General features: G+C 39.0%; 2 protein-coding genes across 9 annotated transcripts in view; one reads left to right on the top strand and one right to left on the bottom strand.

Annotated features, from left to right (window-relative positions):
* LOC126237294 (zinc transporter 2) overlaps positions 1–19,657 on the top strand; it is a 143,549-nt gene extending 123,892 nt beyond the window's left edge. For all 7 annotated transcript variants that reach the window (XM_049947246.1, XM_049947245.1, XM_049947251.1 and 4 more), the window contains 5 exons: positions 2,236–2,536; positions 5,634–5,835; positions 5,932–6,037; positions 18,890–19,024; positions 19,129–19,657. In XM_049947246.1, the coding sequence (XP_049803203.1) occupies positions 2,236–2,536; positions 5,634–5,835; positions 5,932–6,037; positions 18,890–19,024; positions 19,129–19,274 (890 nt within the window). In that variant the 3' untranslated portion in view covers positions 19,275–19,657. The remainder of the gene's footprint in view (positions 1–2,235; positions 2,537–5,633; positions 5,836–5,931; positions 6,038–18,889; positions 19,025–19,128) is intronic.
* Positions 19,658–20,226: 569 nt separating this feature from the next.
* LOC126237293 (rho GTPase-activating protein conundrum) overlaps positions 20,227–24,931 on the bottom strand; it is a 227,865-nt gene continuing 223,160 nt past the window's right edge. For both annotated transcript variants that reach the window (XM_049947243.1, XM_049947244.1), the window contains exon 15: positions 20,227–20,720. In XM_049947243.1, coding sequence (XP_049803200.1) covers positions 20,611–20,720 — 110 coding nt within the window. In that variant the 3' untranslated portion in view covers positions 20,227–20,610. The remainder of the gene's footprint in view (positions 20,721–24,931) is intronic.

Here is a 24,931-nt window from a genome sequence, read left to right as displayed (position 1 = left end):
TGTCCTGCTGTGAAAAGAATGGCACCCTGGACCATCACTCCTGGTTGTCTGGCCAGATGGTGGGCGACAGTCAGGTTGGTATCCCTTTGCTGCCCAGTGCATCGCCAGACACATTGTTGCTGGTCATTGCGGCTTAATTCAAAGCAGGGCTCATCACTGAAGACAAGGCATCAGCGAGGTGGGTATGACAACATTGTTTTGATTCATGACTGCAAATTTAGTCATCTGGTGGCTGTTAACAACTAGTAAGCTTCGCTGTATTGCGAACGGGCAGACTGCAACGTTTCATTGTGATGTCTGTAGTGAAATTACGTGTGTAAACATTGACCCTAACCCCAAGAAGATGTACATCGTGCACAAAAACAATATTCAGTCATACACAAACCATTTACTACAGAACTAACTGACAGATGATGTGCATGTTTTTGAGCAGAGGGTTCTGAATTCTTGATAAAACTGATATGATTTTTTTGCATTGCATTGTGTAAAGTACAGTTAAAATGATGACTAATGAATAGAGACATCACAGTGTGACATACCAATGACGTAGAATTTGCAGATATGAGCAAGAGACTATGCAGTGAACTTGCAATTAAAAATATTCATGTAACCTTTTCAACCAATAAAATTTTTCAGGAAATAAATTGTTAATTTTGTCCAAGTTTTAATAACGGGCCCAGAATATATGAGGGGGAGTTGGAAAATAAGTTTCCCCTGTCGACTGTGGGCAGAGTTGCGTGATATGGGCAAAAGACGACACGGCAGGTGAACGTGCACTTGCAAGACACCGATACACCATTAGGTAGAGATCGACCATGATCAAGCAGATGGCGCTGTCGCAGTGTCTGTGCAAAGCAGAAGCCAGCAGCTCAGTCTTTTTCTGGAGAGAAGGTGTGTTTTGGAGTCATGGTCACAGGCGGAAGTGAGAGCTGTTATCCGCTATGAATGGGCACATGGAGTATCAGGCACAGAAATTCATAACCACCTTGTTAAGGTGTATGGGTCAGGTGTGATGGAGAGGCAGATGGTGCGGAGATGGTGCCAGCAATTCAGTGGTGGACGTCAGCAAGTGCAGGACAAACCAAGACCTGGACAGATGCGCACAGCCACTACAGATGCAAATGTCAGGAAGGTGGATGACATGATTAAAGTGAACTGACATATCACCATGGATGGAGTAGCGGCAGAACTTGGAATGGAACATGAGCGAGCTCACAAGATCATCCGCGACATTCTTTGATACAGGAAGGTGTCAGCACGATGGGTACCCTGCCAACTGACCCTAACACACATGGAACAACACGTGGCATTCAGTCTGGAACAGCTCGTGCATTACCATGAATCTGGCAATGACCTCCTGTTTCCGGATTGTGATGGGGGATGAAATGTGGGTCCACCGTTACATGCCCGAGCCGAAGGCCGCATCCATGGAGTGGAAAAATCCGTCATCACTTGTCCGAAAGAAGTTCAAAAGCACTCCGTCTGCAGGTAAAATGCTTCTCACCGTTTTCTGGGACTCCAAAGGAGTTTTGCTGCTGGACTTTCTGGAAGATGCAGCCATCAATGGTGCGCGGTACTGTGCCACTCTGTCAAAATTGAAAGAGGTGATTCGGAAAAAGCGGCCTGGCCTTCTCAGATCTGGTGTTCTGCTCTCGAATAACAATATGAGACCACACACGGCGACTGCAATGGCAACGCAAAACCATATTGCAGCTCTTGTTTGGGAGAGCCTTCACCATCCGCCTTAGTCAGGATCTCACACCAAGTGACTTCCATCTGATTCCTTCTTTGAAGAAGACTCGGCAGAAGGTGTTTTGGCAGGAATGCTGATGTCAAACAAGCTGTTCAACACTTCTTCCATATGCAATGCCCTGATTTTTTCCTGGAAGGCTTTTTGGAGCTTATAAGGTGGTATGAGAAATGTCTTAATGTACTTGGAAATTATGTATAAAAATAAAGATATGTCTTATCTTTAATGCCTCATTCTCTTTTTTGTCCTTTCACACACAACTCTGACCACAGTCGACAGGGGAAACTTGTTTTCCAACTCTCCCCCATAGGAAAACGTATGTGTTGCGGGGTGATAATTTTTGTGTTCTTGGTCATTAGAGAAGGAAGCACATGCAGTAATGTTGTAAAAGTAGCTGTGGTTATTTACATTGTAAAAATGGAGCTATTTTTGACTGAGTATTTAGTGTTGTGAATTAATCTTACTATATGTATTGTTTATTTTAGGAGGTTATCTTTCGTCGAGCCTGGCCATCGCAACAGATGCTGCTCACTTGTTGACAGATTTCGCCAGCTTCATGATCTCTCTTTTTTCATTATGGGTTGCAAGCCGTCCTCCAACACGCAAGATGAGCTTTGGCTGGTATCGTGCAGAAGTTATAGGTGCACTAACATCTGTGCTTATGATCTGGATAATCACTGGAGTGCTTGTATATATGGCCATTGAAAGAATTGTAACCAAAGATTTTGAGATTGATGCCACAATCATGCTGATAACTTCTGCAATTGGAGTTGGAGTAAATTTAATGTAAGCATCTTCCCTCATATTGATTAAGATGTTAATGCTGATTTCCATAACAAACAGAAAATCTGTTACCATTGAAATACAAAATGATTTGGCCTGTAGCAACATTCTGAATGATTGGGAACTGGTTTTAGATCTGGCCCTTGTAAGAAGATTGATGTCTGCCATAGCAGCTTGTTTGATTTGATTGATCATTTCATCATGCTGAATGGCAGACCTGTGTGTGTTAAATTTGTCTGTTGTTATGTTAGCTTTAACAAATGTCTTTGGCAATATTTATAATATTTGATAATGAATGTTGACTTTACCTCCCAGTTTCATAGTAATTTGGTTAATAAAGTGTGGATTTTTTAAATGTTATATGAGATGGGAACAAATCTAGTGAAATTAAGAGAAAGATTGGGTATTTTTTGAAATTCCTTTCATACTTTTGAAAATGCTTATTTATTCTTCTTCTTCTTCTTCTTCTTCTGCTTTTACGGCCTCATTGGACCACTTCAGTCAATCATTTCTGGTCATCTTCTTTGGTATTTTCCCCTTCCGAGTGGCCCAGTATCTCTTCATTCGTTCCGATGCTTTTCGTCGTTCCTCATCTGTAAATACCCTTTTCATTGTATGTCGTTTGTCAATTTTTGGTTTAAATCTTATTTCTGTGTCCCTCAACTTCTTTAAATTTGGCGTTTTGTTCTGCAAATCATCCAGGGTTATTTCCAGTTCTTCCATATCCTCTCTTATTTCCTTAAGCCATCCTCCTTGTTGTTTCAACTTCCAGAGTTTCTCAATAATTTTCCTTGATAATCTGGTTTCTGGTGTCCTCAGAATGTGACCACAAAAAGAGATCCTTTTCTTTCGTATAGTATCAGTGATGGGCTCCAGTTCTCTGTATACCACCTCATTTGGAACTATCCGCCATTGCCCAGCTTTTTGATATTTCTTATTTATGCATGTTCTAGCAATTCTTCTCTCTACTTTTAAAATTTTGTCAATTCTGTTTTTCTGGGTGACTTTAAAAAGAGTTTCACTTCCGTATGTAACCTCTGGTTGAACCACCGTCTTGTAATGTTTTAATTTTGTTTTAATTGATAGACATTTTTTATTGTACGTAGACCACGTTAGTTTTTGAGCTTTTATCATTTTATTAGTTCTTGCTCGCCATGCAGGTTTCTCGTCCAATTTATGTGTTATAATTTCACCCAGGTATTTAAATTGTTTCACTATTTTAATTTCCCTATTATTCACTGTGATGTGATCTATTACAAGTGGATCCGTTACCATTATTTCAGTCTTTTCAAATGATATTTGGAGTCCTAATTTTTGTGCTGTATTTTGTAAGCTTGTTATTTGTTTCGTGGCTTCCTGAATATTATTAGCTAGTAATGCTAGGTCATCAGCAAATCCCAAGCAATTTAGGTTTATTTTATCTTTCTTAGTTCCAATTTTAATATTCATAGGATTTTCCTTGTACCATTCTCTCATTACATATTCAAGAGCACAATTGAATAGCAATGGTGATAAACAATCTCCCTGTCTCAACCCTGTTTTAATCGTAAATGGTTCAGATATTTCTCCTCTAAATTTTACTTTGGATTTGGTGTTTGTTAAGGTTAACTGTATCATTTTTATTAATTTAGGATGAAGTCCAAAATTCCTTAATATTTTCATCATTGAAGATCTATGGATGCAATCATACGCCTTTTTGAAATCTACAAAGGTTATGACTAGTTGTTTTTGCCTTCTTTTGTAGACATCCATAACTAACTTCAGGGTGATTATCTGTTCTGGGCAGCTTCTCCAGGATCTAAATCCTCCTTGATATTCTCCCAGTTCCAGTTCTAGTTGATCTTTACAGCGGTTGTATAGTATTCTTGACATGATCTTATACGTGCAGTCCAAAAGGGAAATTCCTCTATAGTTGTCTGGATTTGATTTTTCTCCTTTCTTATGTAATGGATGTATTATAGCAGTAGTCCAATTTTCTGGTAATTTCTCTTCATTCCAGATTTTTACTATGCATTTGTGTAATGCTATCTTTACTGGTTCTGCTGCATATTTCCAAAGTTCAGCAAACGTTTGATCTTCTCCACTTGCTTTGTAGTTTTTGAGTTCTTTCAAAGCTCTGTAGACCTCATTAATTGTAGGTGGATTTATATTTTCTGCTGGTGTTTTAATTGGGGTTTCTGTGTTTATCTGAAGAAGTTCTGGGGGATCTTCACAATTTAGTAACTTGTTAAATGTTTCTGCTAGAATTTCTGTATTTTTACTATTGCTATGGGCTAGGCTATTATCTTTATCTTTTAACATTAATGTTGGAGGATCATATCTTTGTAATTGTCTGCCAAATATTTTGTAATAGTCTCTTGAGTTTGTTTTTTCACTATTTGTTTCTATCATTAGAAGTATATCTTTTTGGTACTGACGTTTAACTCTCCTTATTATTTTTTGTGTTGTCTTCCTTTGTTTTGTGAGTTCCAAATATGATTTTTCTGTTTTTTCATTTTGATGCCTTAACCAGGCTTGGTGTCGATCCAACACTGCTTCATCACATTCATCGTTCCACCACTGGTGTTTTTTCCTTGGATTTATAGGGGCAACTTGTTCAGCTATTTGTTTCAATTTGGGAATTATTTCTTCCAGATCATCTGTTATTTTTATATCCCTGGTTTGTGCTTCATAATCCTCATTTTGTATCAGTTTATGAGGGTCATAGGTTCTCTTCTTCTTCTGGTGGGATTTTTTCTTTGCTAATGGGGTTAATTTAATTTTAATTTTTATCATGTAATGATCTGATCCGGTATCTGTCCCTCTCAGTACTTTCACATTGTAAATTTCCTTGTGGTAATTCTTATCCATGCAGACATGGTCCAGTTGCCATTCTCCTTTTTTCCAGTCTGGATGTTTCCAAGTTTTAAGTTTATTTGGTCTTCTCTTAAAATACGTCGACTTTGAGATCATGTCATGGTTTCTGCAAAATTCCACTAGTCTTATGCCATTTTTGTTTGTTCTTCTTTGTGCTGTCCATTTCCCTATTATGTCTCTATATCTCTTCCCAATTATTTTAAAAATAGAGTAATTTATTTTGTGTGTTTGATTGTCTCTGTAGAATGGGTTTTACTTTGCACCAGCATGGACACTCACATGCAAGTAGTAACAATTCATCAGATATACAGATTGAGAATGGTGCATCTACAGAAAGTATTACTACACAGCAGAACATCAATGTTCGTGCCGCCTTCATACATGTAATTGGAGATTTTATCCAAAGTGTTGGTGTCTTCATTGCAGCACTTGTCATATATTATAAGGTAATGTGCAAATGACTAAAACAATAATTTATTGTTTATAATGTCTGTTAATGTGTTTTCTGCACTTAATAATTTTTTTGTCCATTTCTATTCCAGCCTTCCTGGAGCATTGTAGATCCAGTATGCACATTCCTGTTTTCAGCTCTTGTTCTGATGACAACATTTGCTATTATAAAGGATACTGTAATTGTTCTCATGGAAGGTAAGCATTTTATTCAGTAGAGGTACGTCTGATAAAGGTGCACGCGAAACTTTTGTGTTTCGTGAAGTTCAAAAAATGTAGCTTGCTCTTGTATTCTTCAAAAATATGTATGACAGTGTTATGAAAAGAGTGCTACCCTCCATATAGCAGAGATGTTGAGTCACAACAAAAAGACTACTAAACACATAAGGTTTCAGCCATAAGGCCTTCCTCCAAAAGAGACCCCCCCCACACACACACACACATTTCGAAAACATGACCCCCCACACACATGACCACTGTGTCTGGTTGCTGGGGTCAGACGCCTGATGCGAGAAGCAACCTGGGTGGTAGGGGTAAGGAGGAACTTGAGACAATGAGGGGGAGGGGAGTGCAGGGTATAGGTGCGAGATGGTAAAATGATGATTGTGAGAGCATACAGTATGTATCTTGTTTGTACGTGTGTTTCCCCAACAGATGAGCAAGAAGATGAAGACAAACATCACAGAAATAATTACGGCAATGTTCTGTCATCCATGTTGAACTATTGTTTTGGAACTGCACGTGTTTATGACAAAAATAAATTAAACAATTATCTTTATTAGTCACTTATTTTCTTTCACAATGTGTTTCAAGGGATTTCACCCTCATCTTCAGGTGGATTATGTTACAATTTTATTTGCTTGATGTATCCATTTGTTTATTTTGAACTTCACCACTACAAAAAAAATGATGTATGATTTGTCACTTGCCATCACAATAAGGAACTAAAGTTTTGAATGATAATAAATGGAACACACAACTATCCATAATGTGAAAACCAGTCCAAACCATATCATCCTTTCCACAGACAGAGGCTCCACTGAAGTGCTCATGAATTTTAGTGACTTTGTGGCCGAGTGTCCTCGTTAACATTCTGACACCTCTGCATACACACCTTATGACCATAATCCCATCCCAGAAGTTCAACAAGACCTTCAGCAGTTCCTCAAGGCTTTAGGTCCATCCCAAAATATGGCACCTGAATCCATCTCCTTCCTCACACCATCAACTTCCCAAAACTCTTTAAACCCAACCCTTCTGGTTGCCTGCTGTTCGTCCCATTGTTACTGGGTATAATGCTCCCCCAGAACGAACCTGTGCCTTTGTTGACCAAAACCTCCACACAATTGTCCAAACCTACATTCAAGGCACCGCTAACTTTCTTCACTACCTTTCCACAGTTCCTGCCCCATTAGCAGCAGACCCCTTTGTTGCTCACTGTGAATGTGACATACACCATTTCCTGCTATGCCCATGGCCTTGCAGCCATGGGATACTATCTTTCCCATGTCGCCCTGATATGAAACACACCACCTCTTCCCTAATTATCATCCTTCCTATCCACTCAACATCTAAAACTCCTTGTTTGGTTCAAATTCATTGACAAAATTTTCATAAACTGGACTCGTGGCGAGAACCATTGCTCTTCATGGTCTCAACACCTGCTCCCAAATCAGTTTCACCAGGTTCTTCTCAGCTCATCATTACCTTCCTAGATGCCGATCTCTAGCTTACAGATGGGTTTGTATGTCCGTTCATATTGAGTACATCAACTACCAACAATACCTCAACTTTGACAGAGCTCACCTATGTCAAAAAGTCTCTCCGTTCACCATCACTACCTGTGGACGCCACACCTGCAGTGGAAGCCAAGAGTTGTCAAAACATACTGATAATGTTAACAGAATCTTGTCGGTGGAACAACCATACAATAAATGAAAATCACTAGTTGGCTTTTGTTCCACAGTATTACTTCTATTGTGTTAACCAGTTTGTAAGCCGAAAACCGGTTAACGCAATAAAAGTAACACTGTGGAACAAAAGCAAACTGGTGCTTTTCATTTATTACATACTGATAACATTACCAGGGCCTACCCAGCTCATCCATAAACAGATCTCTCATGCCGGCTCCTTTTCTTGATATCTGGTAATCTGTTAATCAGCCACTGACCGGCATTCTGATTACCCAGCAGCACCATGGCCTTGGAAAGCTCAACCACATTATTCATCAGTGTTTTGACAACCTCTCATTGTGCTCTGAGATGAGAGAGGTCCTACCCACATCACCCAAAATAGTGTTCCACCATCCACTCAACCTAAAGAACATCCCCGTTCATCCACATTCCAATTCTGCTCCCATTTCTCCACCCCATGGTTCATTTTATGCTGTTCAGACCAAGTGCAAGACCTGTCCCATACACTCGGCCACCACTTCCTACTGCAGTCCAGACAAGCATCTGCTCGCCACTAAAAGGCAGGGCCATAGATGAAAGCAACTGTGTTATACAGAGTGTATCAAAAAGAATTGTCCAATTTTTAAAAAATTTAACTGTTATGTTATTTGAGATATGTGCGTGAACAACGTACTGTTGGAAAGAGCAAATTCTGGAGTTTTACATGATTTGCACTAGGTAGCAGCAGTGTGCACCCACTTCAGTTCTAGTAAAAATGGTGCCAGGACAACAGAAAACATTGTGTGTTCTGCGTTTTGTGCAGTGCATGTCAGTAATAACTGTTCAGCATGACTTTCGTATTAGATATGGTATGGATCCTTCTACAGCACAGAGCATTAGATGACGGTATGAACAATTCTGAGAAACAGGATGTTTGTATAAAGACATATCGTTGGGCTGTCCCCGAATGTCTGACGCAGATGTCAAACTTCCGGAGAAGTCCGTCCGCTGTGCAGCTCAACAGCTCAACATGCCCCCAATATCTTTCTTGGCATGTGTTATGTCAACGTTTGCACATAAGACCGTACAAAATTCAGCTACTGCAAGCTTTCATGAAGGTGAAAAACGACAGCATGTGGAGTTCTGTAATTTCATTCTTGGCAAGATGGAGGATGGCAGTTGTCTTCCACACCTACTGTTTAGTGCCAAGGCAACATTCCATTTGAATGGAAAGGTGAACCATCACAATGTGAGAATATAGGATACGGAACAACCACACGAAGTTATACAACATGTGAGGGACTCTCCAAAATGGAATTTGTTATGTGCAGTTTCACGGGAAAAGAAGTATGGTCAATTTTTCTTCACCAACAACACTGTTACAGGAAGCACATATCTCGATATGCTTAATAACTCTTTTCCCACAGTTGGAGACTGATTCGAACAACTTTATTTACCACCAGGATAGGGCATCGCCACACTGGCATCTGGAAGTGTGGGAATTCTTAAATCAAAGGATTAATGAATGATGGATTGCTCACACTGGACCAGATGATTCAGCCATACATTACTAGCCTCTAAGGTCACCGGACGTAACTGTATGTGATTGTTTCTTGTAGGGGTTGATAAAAGAGTCTGTTTACGTGCCTCCATTACTAATAAAAGTGAATGAACTGAGACATCTCATAAAGCATCTGTGGAAACTGTAACTCAAGACATGCTGCTCAGTGCAGTGGGAACAATTTGAATATTACATTGACATATGCTGTGTATCTCAAGGGGGACATATTGAGTGCCTATGAAAAAAAAAACTTATTGAGTTATCCATTCATCAAAAAAACAAAATTCATGTTTATTAGTTTCAGAAATATAGACATGCCAAATCAGATCATTCTTTTTGATACACCCTGTATATCGGCTATACTGCAATTACTGTACCATTCTATGTGGGCATGACAAGTAACCAATTCTCTACTCCCATGAATGGCCTCTGCCAAACAGTGAACTTAACTATCTAGTTGCCAAACATGCTGTACAGCAAAACACGAGTGACTTCAACATGTTGCTTTACTATGTAAGCTATTTGGTTACTTCCTTCCATCACAAGTTTCTCTGAATTACACATATGGAAAATGTCTCTTCAGAATATCCTGCAGTCTTGCAATCCCTCTGGCCTAAATCTTTGCTAACCTATTTCCCACTGCCTCACCTAACCTTAGCCCCCTTCTCTCTTTTTTCCACATCAGTTGTCCCCCTTTGAGATCTTGTGCTGTCTTCTTCCACCACTTTTCCTCACTCCACCCCTCATGTGAGCATTCTCCCTCTCCCTCCCTCCCCCTTTTTCTCTTTCTCTCTCCCCCCTCCACCCCTCCCAATCTGCATGTGGCATTCTCTCTCTTTCTCCCCCTCCTTTCCCTTTCTCTTCCTGCCTGTGTCCCTTTTCTTCTCCACCGCTCCCCTCCCCTTTCCCTCTCCCTCTCTCTGTAGCTCTTACACGCTCTATGTACTCCTTTTGTTTTGTTGTGCAGCCACTGAATCGTCCGTCAAAACATCTGCCCACTATCTCCTCCTTATGTCGTGCGTCTTCCCCTACCCCCTCCTCACCTCCAGTAGCCCCAGCAACTTCTCCAAATAACAGATAATTAATAACAAGTCTCACCGTGAGAGTGTACATTTGAGTGTCTGTGTGGTTGTGTGTGTAAATGGATGTACTTTTGCAAGAAAAGAGCAAGAGCTCTGCCTTTCCCTTATTTTATGTATTGTTCCACCCAGGAATCATCATTATTGTTAAGCAATAATAAAGTTATCTACAAGATGTTCCATGATAAGATGAAAAAATAAGAAAGAAAGAGGTTCATTACATACATTCATTTTCATTATTAAACTGCATAAAAAAACAACCGAACACACAGCTCAGAGATTGCATAGATGTAGAAATACAGTGTGCTATAAGTCAAAGAACATTACTAGCTTACATTGCAAGTCAGTGATACAGATAACATATGTACAAGTATTTAAATCATTACAATCTTTTCAATTAATCTTTTCACTTAAACTTGTTGTTACAGAAAGCTTATAAACATATAACTCAGCCTGTGTATTTGTTAATGAATTGGTCTGGTGATTTGGGATCTGAGTTCATGTTTTCATGATTTAACTCTCTCAAGAGTTCAATGGTATGAAAGTTACTGTGTTTGTCTTGTACGCCTGAGAAGGGTCTAAAAATGTTCATTTCCACTATGTCAGATTTGACATTGAGTATGTCTGCTATGTTTTCTGTTGTGAATGCAGATAAGATTCATTTTGTGGGCTTTGTTTGGTTTATGAAGTTTTATTGTATTGTGATTTGTGTTGTCAAAAGTGTGGATAGCTGTGGTAGATTTATTGGGACTGTTGTACTTAGACGCGTTTGTGTGGTCTTCGTATTTAGCTTGGAAGCTTCGTGTGGTCTGATCCATATACTGTACTGTGTACTCGTTGCACTTTATGTTGTAGTTGCCCAAGCTGGAAAATTTGTCTTCATTGTGGTAGCCTATTAGATAATTGATTGGTGGTGCAAAAAGTAACTCTTATGTTGTTTGGTCTCACATTAGCAGTTTTCTGTATGAGGGCACCCAATTGGGGAATGCATACTGTCCTGTGTCTGTTCAGTTGTGCATATTTCTTTTTCTTCCTAACTTCCGTGGACATCTTTTCTATTGATGCAGGTTGAAAACCATTTGCTGCTGCTACTACCTTAATTATTCCAATTTCAACAGATTTTTTTAAAGATTCAGACATTCATATTCACTTGTGAACTGGATGTTCTTGTACATGCTGTTGAATTTTTGAAGCAGCACATTCACTTCATGTTGTTTTTCACTTTTGTTATTAATCATACGCGTATCTTTTCTAAACATAATGTCTTGTAAACATATAGCATCGCTGGAGCTGAGGCTGTCATAAAAGCTCTCAAAAAATAACTTTATAAGACCACACGAATTAAAAGTAAACATTTAAATAATGTGATTTTTATCATATGAAAAAGACAACTGAAATTTGCACTCCAAGATGCCGTATGGACCACATCATACCAGCTAAGACGTACACTTGACAATGGCAAATTGCTTATCATGTAAATTGTTCACTTCAGGTAAATAAATACATAGTGCAGCAAAAAATTTGTACATAAAATAAATTAAATAATGGTCATTAAATAATTTCTGCTCAAGTTGGTTTAGGAAGGTCTGGAACCGTAGATACTATGGTTCCAGATATACTGGAGTCCATTGATAGATCCTTTGGCTGTTTGTATACTTTATCAATGAAAGTGGAATAATTTCATTATGGGAAGGATACTCTGCTTTGTAACACATGCATGAATTGTTGAGTTGCAGACAGGGATGACAAAATATAGTACTAGCAATATTTAAGCTTTTGAACAAAGTCTTTCCTCAGAGGTAGAACTCTCATACATAAACAACAACAACAACAAAAACTTGCCCATACACACAGCTACTGCCTCTGGGCACATAGGGAGTGAGTTAGGGGTAAGGAGGTTACATTGGGGAAGGAGATGAATAGTTGGGGAAGATGATAGAGCTGCTTGTGGGAGCATACAGGAACATGTTGGTGACAAGATAGGGGTGCTGTGTGCGGTATTGGGAGGCTGTGCTGGGGAAAAGGGGGAGAACTAGAGAAGAGCAAAGGACTTACAGGTGTATTGGTGGGATATAATGCATGTGTGCACTGTAGTGGGAGCAGGAAAGGGGATAGGAAGGTGGAGGAAGGAACTAACAAAGATTGAGGCCAGGGGGGTTTCAGGAATGAAGGAGACATTGTAGGGAGAGTTCTCACCTGCACAGTTCAGAAAAACTGGCATTGATGGGAAGAATTCAGATGGCAGCAGTCATTAAAATAAAGCACATTGTTTTGGGTGGCAATTGGTGGTTCAGCTGTCTCTAGGGCCCCAGTTTGGCAGTGGCAGTGGTCTTCATTCCAGAGACTGGTTTGATGCAGCTCTCCATGCTACTCTATCCTGTACAAGCTTCATCATCTTCCAGTACCTACTGCAACCTACATCCTTCTGAATCTGTTTAGTGAATTCATCTCTTGGTCTCCCTCTACAATTTTTGCCCTCCACGCTGCTCTCCAATACTAAATTGGCGATCCCTTGATGCCTCAGAATATGTCCTACCAAGCGATCCCTTCTTCTAGTCAAGTTGTGCCACGAACTCCTCTTCTCCCCAGTTCTATTCAATACCTCCTCATTAGTTAGGTGATCTACCCATCTAATCTTCAGCATTCTTCTGTAGCACCACATTTCGAAAGCTTCTATTCTCTTATTGTCTAAACTATTTATCGTCCACGTTCCACTTCCATACATGGCTACACTCCATACAAATACTTTCAGAAATGACTTCCTGACACTTAAATCTATACTCGATGTTAACAAATTTTTCTTCTTCAGAAAAGCTTTCCTTGCCATTGCCAGTCTTCATTTTATATCCTCTCTACTTCAACCACCATCAGTTATTTTGCTCCCCAAATAGCAAAACTCATTTACTACTTTAAGCTTCTCATTTCCTAATCTAATACCGTCAGCATCACCTGATTTAATTCGACTACATTCCATTATCCTCATTTTGCTTTTGTTGATGTTCATCTTATATACTCCTTCCAAGACACTGTCCATTCCGTTCAGCTGCTCTTCCAGGTCCTTTGCTGTCTCTGACAGAATTACAATGTCATTGGCGAACCTGAAAATTTTAATTTCTTCTCCATGGATTTTAATTCCTACTCCAGATTTTTCTTTCGTTTCCTTTACTACTTGCTCAATATACAGATTGCATAACATCGGGGAGAGGCTACAAACCTGTCTCATCCCTTCCCAACCCCTCCTTCCCTTTCATGGCCCTCGATTCTTATAACTGCCATCTGGTTTCTGTACAAATTGTAAATAGCCTTTCGCTTCCTGTATTTTACCCATGCCACCTTCAGAATTTGAAAGAGAGTATTCCAGTCAACATTGTCAAAAGCTTTCTCTAAGTCTACAAATGCTAGAAGCATAGGTTTGCCTTTCCTTAATCTATTTTCATGCGTTCCAACATTTCTATGGAATCCAAACTGATCTTCCTCGAGGTTGGCTTCCACCATATTTTTCATTCATCTGTAAAGAATTCATGTTAGTATCTTGCAGGCATGGCTTTTTAAACTGATAGTTTGGTAATTTTCACATCTGTCAACACCTGCTTTCTTTGGGATTGGAATTATTCTTCTTGAAGTCTGAGGGTATTTCGCCTGTCTCATACATCTTGCTCACCAGATGGTAGAGTTTTGTGAGGGCTGGCTCTCCCAAGGCCGTCAGTAGTTCTAATGGAATGTTGTATGTTTCCGGGGCCTTGTTTCGACTTAAGTCTTTCAGTGCTCTGTCAGACTCTTCACGCTGTATCATATCTCCCATTTCATCTTCATCTACAGCCTCTTCCATTTCCATAATATTGTCCTCAAGAACATCGCCCTTGTATAGACCTTCTACAGACTCCTTCCACCTTTCTGCTTTCCCTTCTTTGCTTAGAACTGGGTTTCCATCTGAGCTCCTGATATTCATGCAAGTGACTCTCTTTTCTCCAAAGGTCTCTTTAATTTTCCTGTAGGCAGTATCCATCTTACCGCTAGTGAGATAAGCCACTACATCCTTACATTTGTCCTCTAGCCATACCTGCTTAGCCACTTTGCAGTTCCTGCTGATCTCATTTTTGAGACGTTTGTATTCCTTTTTGCTTGCTTCATTTACTGCATTTTTGTATTTTCTCCTTTCATCAATTAAATTCCATATCTCTCCTGTTACCCAAGAATTTCTATTATCCCTCGTCTTTTTACCTACTTGATCCTCTACTGCCTTCACTATTTCATCTCTCAACGCTACCCATTCTTCTTCTACTGTATTTCTTTCCCCATTCTTGTCATTCGTTCCCTAATGCCCTTCCTGAAACTCTCTACAACCTCTGGTTCTGTCAGTTTATCCAGGTCCCATTTCCTTAAATTCCCACCTTTTTGCAGTTTCTTCAGTTTTAATCTACATTTCATAACCAATAGATTGTGGTCAGAGCCCACATCTGCCCCTGGAAATTTCTTACAATTTAAAACCTGGGTCCTAAATCTCTGTCTTACCATTATATAATCTATCTGAAACATTCCAGTATCTCCAGGCTTCTTCCATGTATACAACCTTCTTTCGTGATTCTTGAACCAAGTGTTAGTTACAATTAAATTATGCTCTGTGCAAAATTCTACCAGGTGGCTTCCTCTTTCATTCCTTAACCCCATTCCATATTCACCTACTATGTGTCCTTCTCTTCCTTTTCCTACTACCGGAATCCAGTCACCCATGACTACTAAATTTTCGTCTCCCTTCACTATCTGAATAATTTCTTTTATCTCATCACACATTTCATCAATCTCTTTGTAGTTAGTTGGCATATAAACTTGTACTAATGTAGTATGCGTTGGCTTCGTATCTATCTTGGCCACAATAATGTGTTCACTATTCTGTTTGTAGTAGCTTACCCACGTTTCTATTTTTTTTATTCATTATTAAACCTACTCCTGCATTACCCCTATTTGATTTTGTAATTATAACCATGTATTCAGCTGACCAGAAGTCTTGTTCCTCCTGCCACCGAACTTCACTAATTCCCACTTATCTAACTGTAACCTATCCATTTCCCTTTTTAAATTTTCTCAGCCCGGAGATCCTAATGGGGGGACCATTTTACCTCCGGAATATTTTACCCTAGAAGATGCCATCATCATTTAACCGTACAGTAAAGGTGCATGCCCTCGGGGAAAAAATTACGGCTGTAGTTTCCCCTTGCTTTCAGCCGTTTGCAGTACCAGCACAGAAAGGCCATTTTGGTTAGGGTTACAAGGCCGGATCAGTCAATCATCCAGACTGTTGCCACTACACCTACTGAAAAGGCTGCTGCCCCTCTTCAGGAACCACACGTTTGTCTGGCCTCTCAACAGATACCCCTCCGTTGTGGTTGCACCTACAGTTCGGCTGTCTGTATCGCTGAGGCACACAAGTCACTCCACCAACGGCAAGTTCCATGTCCAGTAGCACCTGTTATTTTATGAGCTGAACATGACGGTCACAGCAGTGTTAATGAGCTTTGTTCTAAACCATTGGAGAGCCAATGACATGTACTGAATACATATAACTTCCTGTAATAACAGATTCAAATTGTCATTTAAACCACAAAACCAGACAATAATAACTTGTGATGAGAATTAATATAAGCTATAGTTCCAAATAGAAATTAAAATACAGTAGTTCTTTACTGAATTCGATACAAGTCTGTGCACTGCTACTCACCATGCACACAAAATATTGTTAAGCCTGCTGGTGGTACAAATCACATGGGCATCAGTTGGTGCGTTGTACAACAAAAGTCTAGTAGGACCCGGTAAACAGCAGCGATGGTTGTTAGGCTCTTGTGGAGGTGAAATTGGCTAATAGATTTCTTGAATCATGGAATATTTATTCCTTGCTTTAAGAGACATGGTTACAAGAGAGCATAACTAAGTGCCGAGTTCTCTCTATAACCACGTGTACAAGATTACTCTGCAGTGCACAGTTAAATGTTTGACAGAGGATCCATACAGCTAGACTCCCTTTAAGACTATTTCTTTACCTTTCCACTCTCAAATATCAAATAGGAAAATGACACCTAAATCTTGTTGTGCAAGCTCTAATTTGTCTTATTTTATCATAATGGTCACACTTCCTATGGAGGTGAGAATAAGCAAAATATTTTGGCATTCGGAGGAGAAAGTCGGTTAGCAGAAATTTTGTGACATCATCTTGCCAGGACTAAAAAGGCTTTGTTTTAATGATTGTCACTCTCAACTTGCTTCTCATATCTGTGACGCTCTCCGACTCATTTTGTTACAATGTAAAAGACACTGCTCTTCTTTGAACTGTTTCTGTGTTGTCAGCCAGTCCTTTCTGGTAAAGATCCCATACCACCTAGCAGTACTCCCGCAGAAGATGGACAAGCAAAGTGTTGACAGTTTCTTTAGTAGATTTGTTTGCATTTGTATGTGTGTCCTGCCAGTAAAACAGTCTTTGGTGTTGAGTGTGGGTCTAACCTTTCTAAATATATGCCTACTTTGAAATTTTACATATATAGCAGTAAAATGTGCTTCCTTCAAGACATCCTTAAGCCTAGAGGGAAACATATTTCAGTAATCTTCCTCATAATAGTGACACCATTGTTATTAAAATAGGAAATCAACAGTTGTCTTGCTGATAGGCTTGACTTGGCTTCAGCTACTCTGCAGTCCTTACTTTATATTGCAGAGTACACTCTCTTTCTGCATCTCGTTATACTACTCATTTCAGCTTTAAATCCTCAAGCAGTTCTGTGTGCCACACTTAAGGTTAAAACTTTCCAACTTTTCTCGGAATTATTTGGATGCCTCTTGTTTTTCACACAGTGGAGATAGCCTAAAGACATCAAATATTTTATCCTGATAAAGTCTTGTTACCTTTCCTACATTGTTACTCATGTCTTCATTCTTCCTGTCTGTACATCACATTTTTTGCTAGTGGGTTCTGAGATGTTACTGAAGAACAATTTTTGAAATGTTGCCCCATCAGCTCAACATTTCTAATGCTCTGATTATACAACAGTCTGTAAATTTTGTATGTAGGCCAGGGTTGAGAAAAACATAGGTATTAAAAAAAAACAGTGAGTTAAATTTGGTTTTGTGGGTTTTACTGTTTTTTTATTTATATTTTGTATTGACAAATAGTTCAGTTTAAATGCTTGTGATTAGTTAATTCGAAACACTAATCTGTTCTTATAACTACTTTATTCTATATATGCAGAAATTATAACAAAGCACTCAGTAGTAGTCCCTGTCAACATTAGCTAAATATAGTTGGATTTCATTGGTTTTTTTTGGCGGCTTTTTTTAACTTTTGTGGCTCTCCATGACGTTTCTCTCTAATTGTGTATAGATAGCAAGGTTTATATTGAGGTCTGATTTCATTTTTGTACTTTCACAACCATATCTTGTTTCTTTATGAACTTAAAATTCCATCTAGCCTCCTAGATATTTGAAGGTTTTGTTTGCCTTTTGAATATGACACTGTGTTATTTTTATTTTGATTGAGCTGTCATCAATGCTGGTTGCAACCTTTTCTTTCTTTCTTTCTTTTTTTTTTACAAATTTTAGACTTTTAGCACTATTTAACAGCTTTGTTGTAAAATTTCTAATCTGTTGTTAACCTGCTTTTACTGGAATTGTCTAACTTTGGGACCTCTAAGACTGAGTATTAGAAATGCCTCACAGTAGCCAAGGTCGCATTTATGTGAATTACAAACGTTGTAAAACAATTTCTCCTATCTTTCATGTTTGATATTTGTTAGTTATTTCCTCAGGAAGGAAAGACAGATAGGGAAGGAAAGACGAGTAGGTTGGGAAAGGTTAGAAAGGAGGGGCAGGTCCCGGAGACTCCAGGTTGAAATGGAGCCACTGTGAGGATGAAGAGCTTTGTCTCTTTCTCTTATGGAAGAAACTATCAGTTTCAAAAGCCTGCATAGTATTTACCCTTCCTGCATTTGTATATATCTAGTGGCAATACTTACCTTGGTGGTTTGTAAGATGACACAGTGACAGGGGCTGGTAACTTGTCGTTCAGCGCACTTTCCCTTTCTCTCTCTCTCTCTCTCTCTCTCTCTCTCTCTCTCTCTCTCCCTCTCCCTCCCTCCCTCCCTCCCCCCCCCCCTGCCACACACACACACACACACACACACACACACACACACACACACATAAAAAATGATCATCAGTATTGCATTCCATGTTCTACCTTCAATGAGGAGATAGGGGGGGGGGGGGGGGGATGTGCTGATAGAATTATCAAAGATTTTTACTGTGATACTACTAAATTGAAAACTTATTTTAAATCTTTGATGATATGAAGTATTGTCACTATCATTTCAAGTATTAAAAGTGCAAGCAAATGAGTTACATATGACTCAAAGGTGACTGGGAGTGGTTGGTATTTGTTAAGGGAGCACAATATGTTCTTAAACATTAAAACTACTGTCTCATTATTGATTTGGTGTCTCTGTTGATATACCAATTAAAAGCATTTGTTTTACAGGAATTCCAAAAGGAATAGATTTTGCATCAGTTATGAACACCTTCTTGCAAATTGATGGTGTTGTAAGAGTCCATAATTTGAGAATATGGGCACTGAGCCTGGACAAAACAGCACTTTCTGCTCACCTCGCGATAAGTAAGTAACATTATTTCTTTGAAGAACTTGAGTCTCAGAATTTGTCATTTTTATAACTGAACCAATCCATTATTCGTTAATTACTCATAAACACTTATTTTCAGGACCTGGAGTAAGTCCTCAGAAGGTACTGAGGCATGCAACTCGTGATATACATGCACGTTATAATTTCTTTGAAATGACTCTTCAAATTGAAGAATTTGTTGAAAATATGGAAGATTGTACTCAATGCCAGTGTCCACCAAAATAAAACTGGGACCTTTTTGTATGAGTATGTTTTGTGTGTTTTACCTTGTATAATAATGTGTAATTATGATCTCTTATAGAGCACATTACAAATATTCTTCGAAATTTTTATTCATATATCTTTATCATGCCTGTGATGAATGCTGTGAGTTAAATAAATGGAGACTATATAATGTGTTTATACGAATGAGAGAGAAGTATCTATGTCAAAACATACCAAGTAAAAAATATGTCAAGAAAGACAACTGTGTACATATCGTGTATATATGTGTGGTTGTATATGTGTAGGTACCAATTCCAGTGCCTTTTGTTTGATATATATTTGCACTTGAAATTTTGTACTGCAATAATCATTTAATAAACTTATTTGTGATGTGCATCTAGAAACTGGTGTGGAAGATCTTTATTTTGTTGCAGTTGATTGAACCAGTTGCAGTATGTTTGGATTCCTCTTCTGTATGTTGCAGCTCTGTTATTTTATTTCAGCATAACAGTTTAATGTTTATCAATTGTAGTATATCCACATTTGGAGAGGACACACTGGTAATGTTTTTGTAGTCAGATAGAATAAGCAAACTTGTTCTATGAACCTTCTTCACACATGAACCTTTCAAATACAGGTGTGTGGATCAGCCTCTACCATGCTTGATGAATTCAGAGGGGTTAGAGAAGTAAATGTGCATAGAAAATATGCATGGTGCAAGAAAAACTAAAATCATGCCCCATAATAGCACAGAAAGTAAATGCAAAGGTCTAGAATTCAGTTCCCAGTTAATCCTGGGACTTTTTTTAACTTGTTTCTTTGCACTCTGACAATCAGTTAGGTTGATGAAAAAAGCCAAGTTGCAGCATAGCTTGGAGTCCACATTAAACTGTGGGCCTCCTACAAGTGGCGGTGTAGATCAGTTTGAAGATTAGAGGAAGGCAAGGGCATGACCAGTAGGACTGTAATGTGGTTTTTGACAGCTTTACTTTTTACTTTATTCAACAAGGATAAAGTCTCATTCCTTAACATCTTTTTGGTTAACCTAGGATTCCAACATTAACCACTCTGCATTGCTACAACAGTTCAAGGTTACATAGCATCACCTACAACTCACTTGTGTGGTGGTTCACATTTTATGAGAGATTATTCAGAATTTCTTATTTATTCCAAAAATAATAAATTACACTATGTACATCTAATGTTAAGACTGTATGATGTTGCACAGGCAAATATAAAATTATTTTACACATTAACGAAGTTCACACAAGATCACAAGGCTCTCTTTGCACAGTTTTATAAATTTGGTTCATGATGATGATGATGATGGTGATGGTTATTTGTATGACAATACATGTCATGTTTCATTATTTGCATTCCTGTGATCACAGCGCAATGTCCATCGAGCATTTGGATTGTCCTTATAAACAGCTAATAGATTTGCACTGTGTTCTAATCTACGTTGAGCTGGAAAAAAAAAGTAGAATTATGTATGCTGCATTTCAAACCAAATTAATACAGACAAGGAAATTCTATTATGCTTAACTCTTTTAATGGAAAATAGTAGTACATGTGTTATGATGTGCATATTAATAACAAACTGTAAGTTTAAAGTCATTTGAAAGAGAAAATATAAAATAAAACCAATTACAGACTGGAAATACATCACAGAAGCATACCAAGTTCACATTAGTTCACAAAGGCAACACAAAACATGCAGACTCAAACCTGGGAAAATATCAAGTAAAACGTACTTAAAAAAGCTGAACTAGTAGCACCCAAAATTAAAATTAGGAAACATGCTTGCCGGTTGATTGGAATGTGATACATACATTGCAACAAGAAAATAGGCTTGGCAACAATTACAGTTAGAAAAAACATTAAATTTTAGTAGAATTAGGAAAACAGTAGATAAAAATCTCCTCCAAACTGATGAAGAGTTTATCGAAAACAACACAAGAAGCTTCAACAGAGGTTTCAAGCAATAGCTATCAAAGTTCAATGTATCAACCCTTCAATTTTGAGATACTAATGGAAACATTGTTCACAAGAATACTGAAAACTTGTGTAGTGAAATACTTTGAGAGACTATTGAACTGTGAGCCCATTCTTCAAAAAATTGGACTTGCTCCAAACAGTTTTGATAAACCAGAAAAACCAGCAATTGAAGCACTACAAAAAATCATTTGTGAATTAGAAAATGGTGAAGCATTGGGTGAAAATCAAATGTTGGCCATACTAAGGAAAAAAATCTCATAAAAATGCCATTAATCTCTTTAATGTGTCTTAAGTAAAATTTTGGAAGAGGAGATCCCACTACAGCAGAGAACAGCCCTCATCCACCCTCTTCACAAGAGAATGTTACACTCAGACCCAAACAATTACAGAGAAATATCATTGCTGCATGTAACTTGAAAGATTCTTTCAAAAGCCCTTTTAAATAGAACAGAGCTGCAATTGGACACACAACTGAGGGCATACCAGGGAGGGTTCAGAATGGCTAGATCACACTCTGAACAAATACTAAACCTCAAAAACGTCATACCAAAAATCAAGGACAAAGACATGTCATTTCCTTCATCGATTTCAAGATGATGTACGATTCGATTGATAGAGAATCCTTGTATCAGTAATAGAACAACTGACTTTGGATAAGAAAAAACTAACATAATACAAGTCACTATTGCAAATACATTTTTAAAATATTAAATTCATAAGCGAAGTATCAGTCCCACTTGAAATATAAACAGAAATAAGACAAAGGGCTGGTCTTTTTCAGTCATTGTTTTAATTGTATACTAGAGAAATTATTCAGAGACTGAAACAAAAATAAAAAGTGCAGAATAAGACTGGGTTGCAAAAAGAAAAATCTCAAAATCAACTGCATTACCTTTGCAGATAACCTGACCATGTTTGCTGAAACAATGGAGGAAGCAAAGGAATAAATTCTTGAGCTACAGAAACAAGCAGCTAAAGTAGATCTTCACATTTCCTTTGGAAAAACAAATATCATGACAAACAACAAAAACCCAAATAAATACCTGAAAGTCAGAAAGGAAAACAGAAATAGTAAAAGAATTTAAATACCTTGGGGGGAACTGATTAGTTGGAATGAAAGAGAATGCAAGGCAATAGAATACAGGAAAAACAAACTTGAACTGGCCTTACAACTGAAAAAAAAAGAGATGCAACAATTCATTGGGTCAAAAATTAAACCTTACAAAACAATGTTTAAGCCAGAAGCATTATATGCAGCAGAAATCTAAACCACAAATAACATAGGCCAGATCAAACAATAAGAAGTAAAACAAAGAACAGTTTTTAAGAAAAATCACAGGGACAAAATTTCAGGATAAGATACTAAGCAAGAAAGGAGACTAAATTTTTACGGACACCTCTACATCCACATTTACATCCATGCTCCGCAAGCCACCTGACGGTGTGTGGCGGAGGGCACTTTGAGTACCTCTATCGGTTCTCCCTGTTGTATTGTTCGTGGAAAGAAAGATTGTCGGTACACCTCTGTGTGAGCTCTAATCTCTCTGATTTTATTCTCGTGGTCTCTTCACGAGATATACGTAGGAGGGAGCAATATATTGCTTGACTCCTTGGTGAAGGTATGTTCTCGAAACTTCGACAAAAACCCATACCGAGCTACTGAGCGTCTCTCCTGCAGAATCTTCCACTGGAGTTTATCAATCATCTCCGTAACGCTTTCACAATTACTAAATGATCCTGTAAGGAAGCGCGCTGCTCTCTGTTGGATCTTCTCTATCTCCTCTATCAACCCTATCTGGTACGGATTCCACACTGGTGAGCAATATTCAAGCAGTGGGCGAACAAGTGTACTGTAACCTACTTCCTTTGTTTTCGGATTGCATTTCCTTAGGATTCTTTCAATGAATCTCAGTCTGTCATCTGCTTTACCAACGATCAACTTTATATGATCATTCCACTTTAAATCACTCCTAATGCCTACTCCCAGATAATTTATGGAATTAACTGCTTCCAGTTGCTGACCTGCTATATTGTAGCTAAATGATAAAGGATCTTTCTTTCTAAGTATCTGCAGCACATTACATTTGTCTACATTGAGATTCAATTGCCATTCCCTGCACCATGTGTCAATTCGTTGCAGGTCCTTCTGCATTTCAGTACAATTTTCCATTGTTACAACCTCTCGATATACTACAGCATCATCTGCAAAAAGCCTCAATGAACTTCCGATGTTATCCACAAGGTCATTTATGTATATTGTGAATAGCAATGGTTCTAAGAGCACCGCCTTGGCTCCGTCCCCGGATCTGCCTGCTCCGTGACCTTTGTCGATTTCCCAAGGATGGTACCTCTTCACTTGTTTATTGTCAGGCATTTGCTGCTCTATGTGCACAAATGACGGACGCCACATTTATTTACACCGACGGCTCGAAAACATCGTTAGGTGTAGGGAGTGCCTATATTGTTGGCGACACCCCAAATCACTTTCGGCTTCCCGACCAGTGTTCGGTTTATACTGCGGAGCTTTACGCTGTTCTCCAGGCTGTCCGCTACATCCGCCGCCATCAGCGGATACAGTACGTTATCTGCTCAGATTCTCTCAGCTCTCTCCTCAGTCTCCACGCTCTTTATCCTGTGCACCCTCTGGTCCACCGGATTCAGGACTGTCTGCACTTGCTCCACCTGGGGGGTGTCTCGGTGGCGTTCCTCTGGCTCCCAGGACACGTTGGTATCTGTGGAAATGAGGCGGCCGATATTGCAGCCAAGGCTGCAGTCTCTCTTCCTCGGCCAGCTATTCAATCGATTCCCTTCGCCGATCTACGGAGCGTTCTATGTCGACGTGTTGTTCATTTATGGCACACGCATTGGTCGACACTTACCCATAATAAATTGCGGGACATGAAAGCTCTTCCTTGTGCTTGGACCTCTTCCTCCCGAACGCGTCGTTGGGAGGAGGTAATTTTTCTGTCCCCACTGCTCTCAGCTGTGGACGGTAAGAGACCTTTTAATTGAGTGCCCCTATTTTAATCCGTCACACTCCCGTCTACAGCTATCGCCTGATATATCGTCGATTTTAGCAGATGACACGCGCTCAGCCGACCGCGTTCTCAAGTTTATTAGTGCCAGTGAAATGACGTCAGTCATTTGAAGCTTTTTTTGGGGACAACCAACCCCTTTCTGTAGTGGATTTTTGAGCCTTCCTTCTGCTTTTAGTTTCTCCAATGTCATGACTTTCGTTCTCATTGCTGCTGGTTTTCAATTTCGGTTTTTTACTGTTTCCTAAGTCACGGACCGGGCGCTAATGACCATAGAAGTTTTGCGCCCTAAAACTAAAACAAAAACAAAAAAAATGGTTCTACGACACTCCTCTGCTGCACACCTGAAATCTCTTACTTCGGAAGAATTCTCTCCATTTAGAATGACATGCTGCATTCTGTTATCTAGGAACTCTTCAATCCAATCCCACAATGTGTCTGATAGTCCATACGCTCTTACTTTGTTCATTAAACGACTGTTGGAACTGTATCAAACGACTTGCGGAAGTCTAGAAACACGGAATCTACCTGGGAACCCGTGTCTATTGCCCTCTGAGTCTCGTGGACGAATAGCGCGAGCTGAGTTTCACACAATCGTCTTTTTCGAAACCCATGTTGATTCCTGCAGAGTAGATTTCTAGTCTC

Source organism: Schistocerca nitens, chromosome 2 (assembly GCF_023898315.1).
Source record: "Schistocerca nitens isolate TAMUIC-IGC-003100 chromosome 2, iqSchNite1.1, whole genome shotgun sequence".
In the NCBI taxonomy this organism is placed as follows: Eukaryota; Metazoa; Arthropoda; class Insecta; order Orthoptera; family Acrididae; genus Schistocerca; species Schistocerca nitens.
The sequence above is the reverse complement of the archived record's forward strand: the minus strand, read 5'-3'. Positions and strand labels throughout refer to the sequence as shown.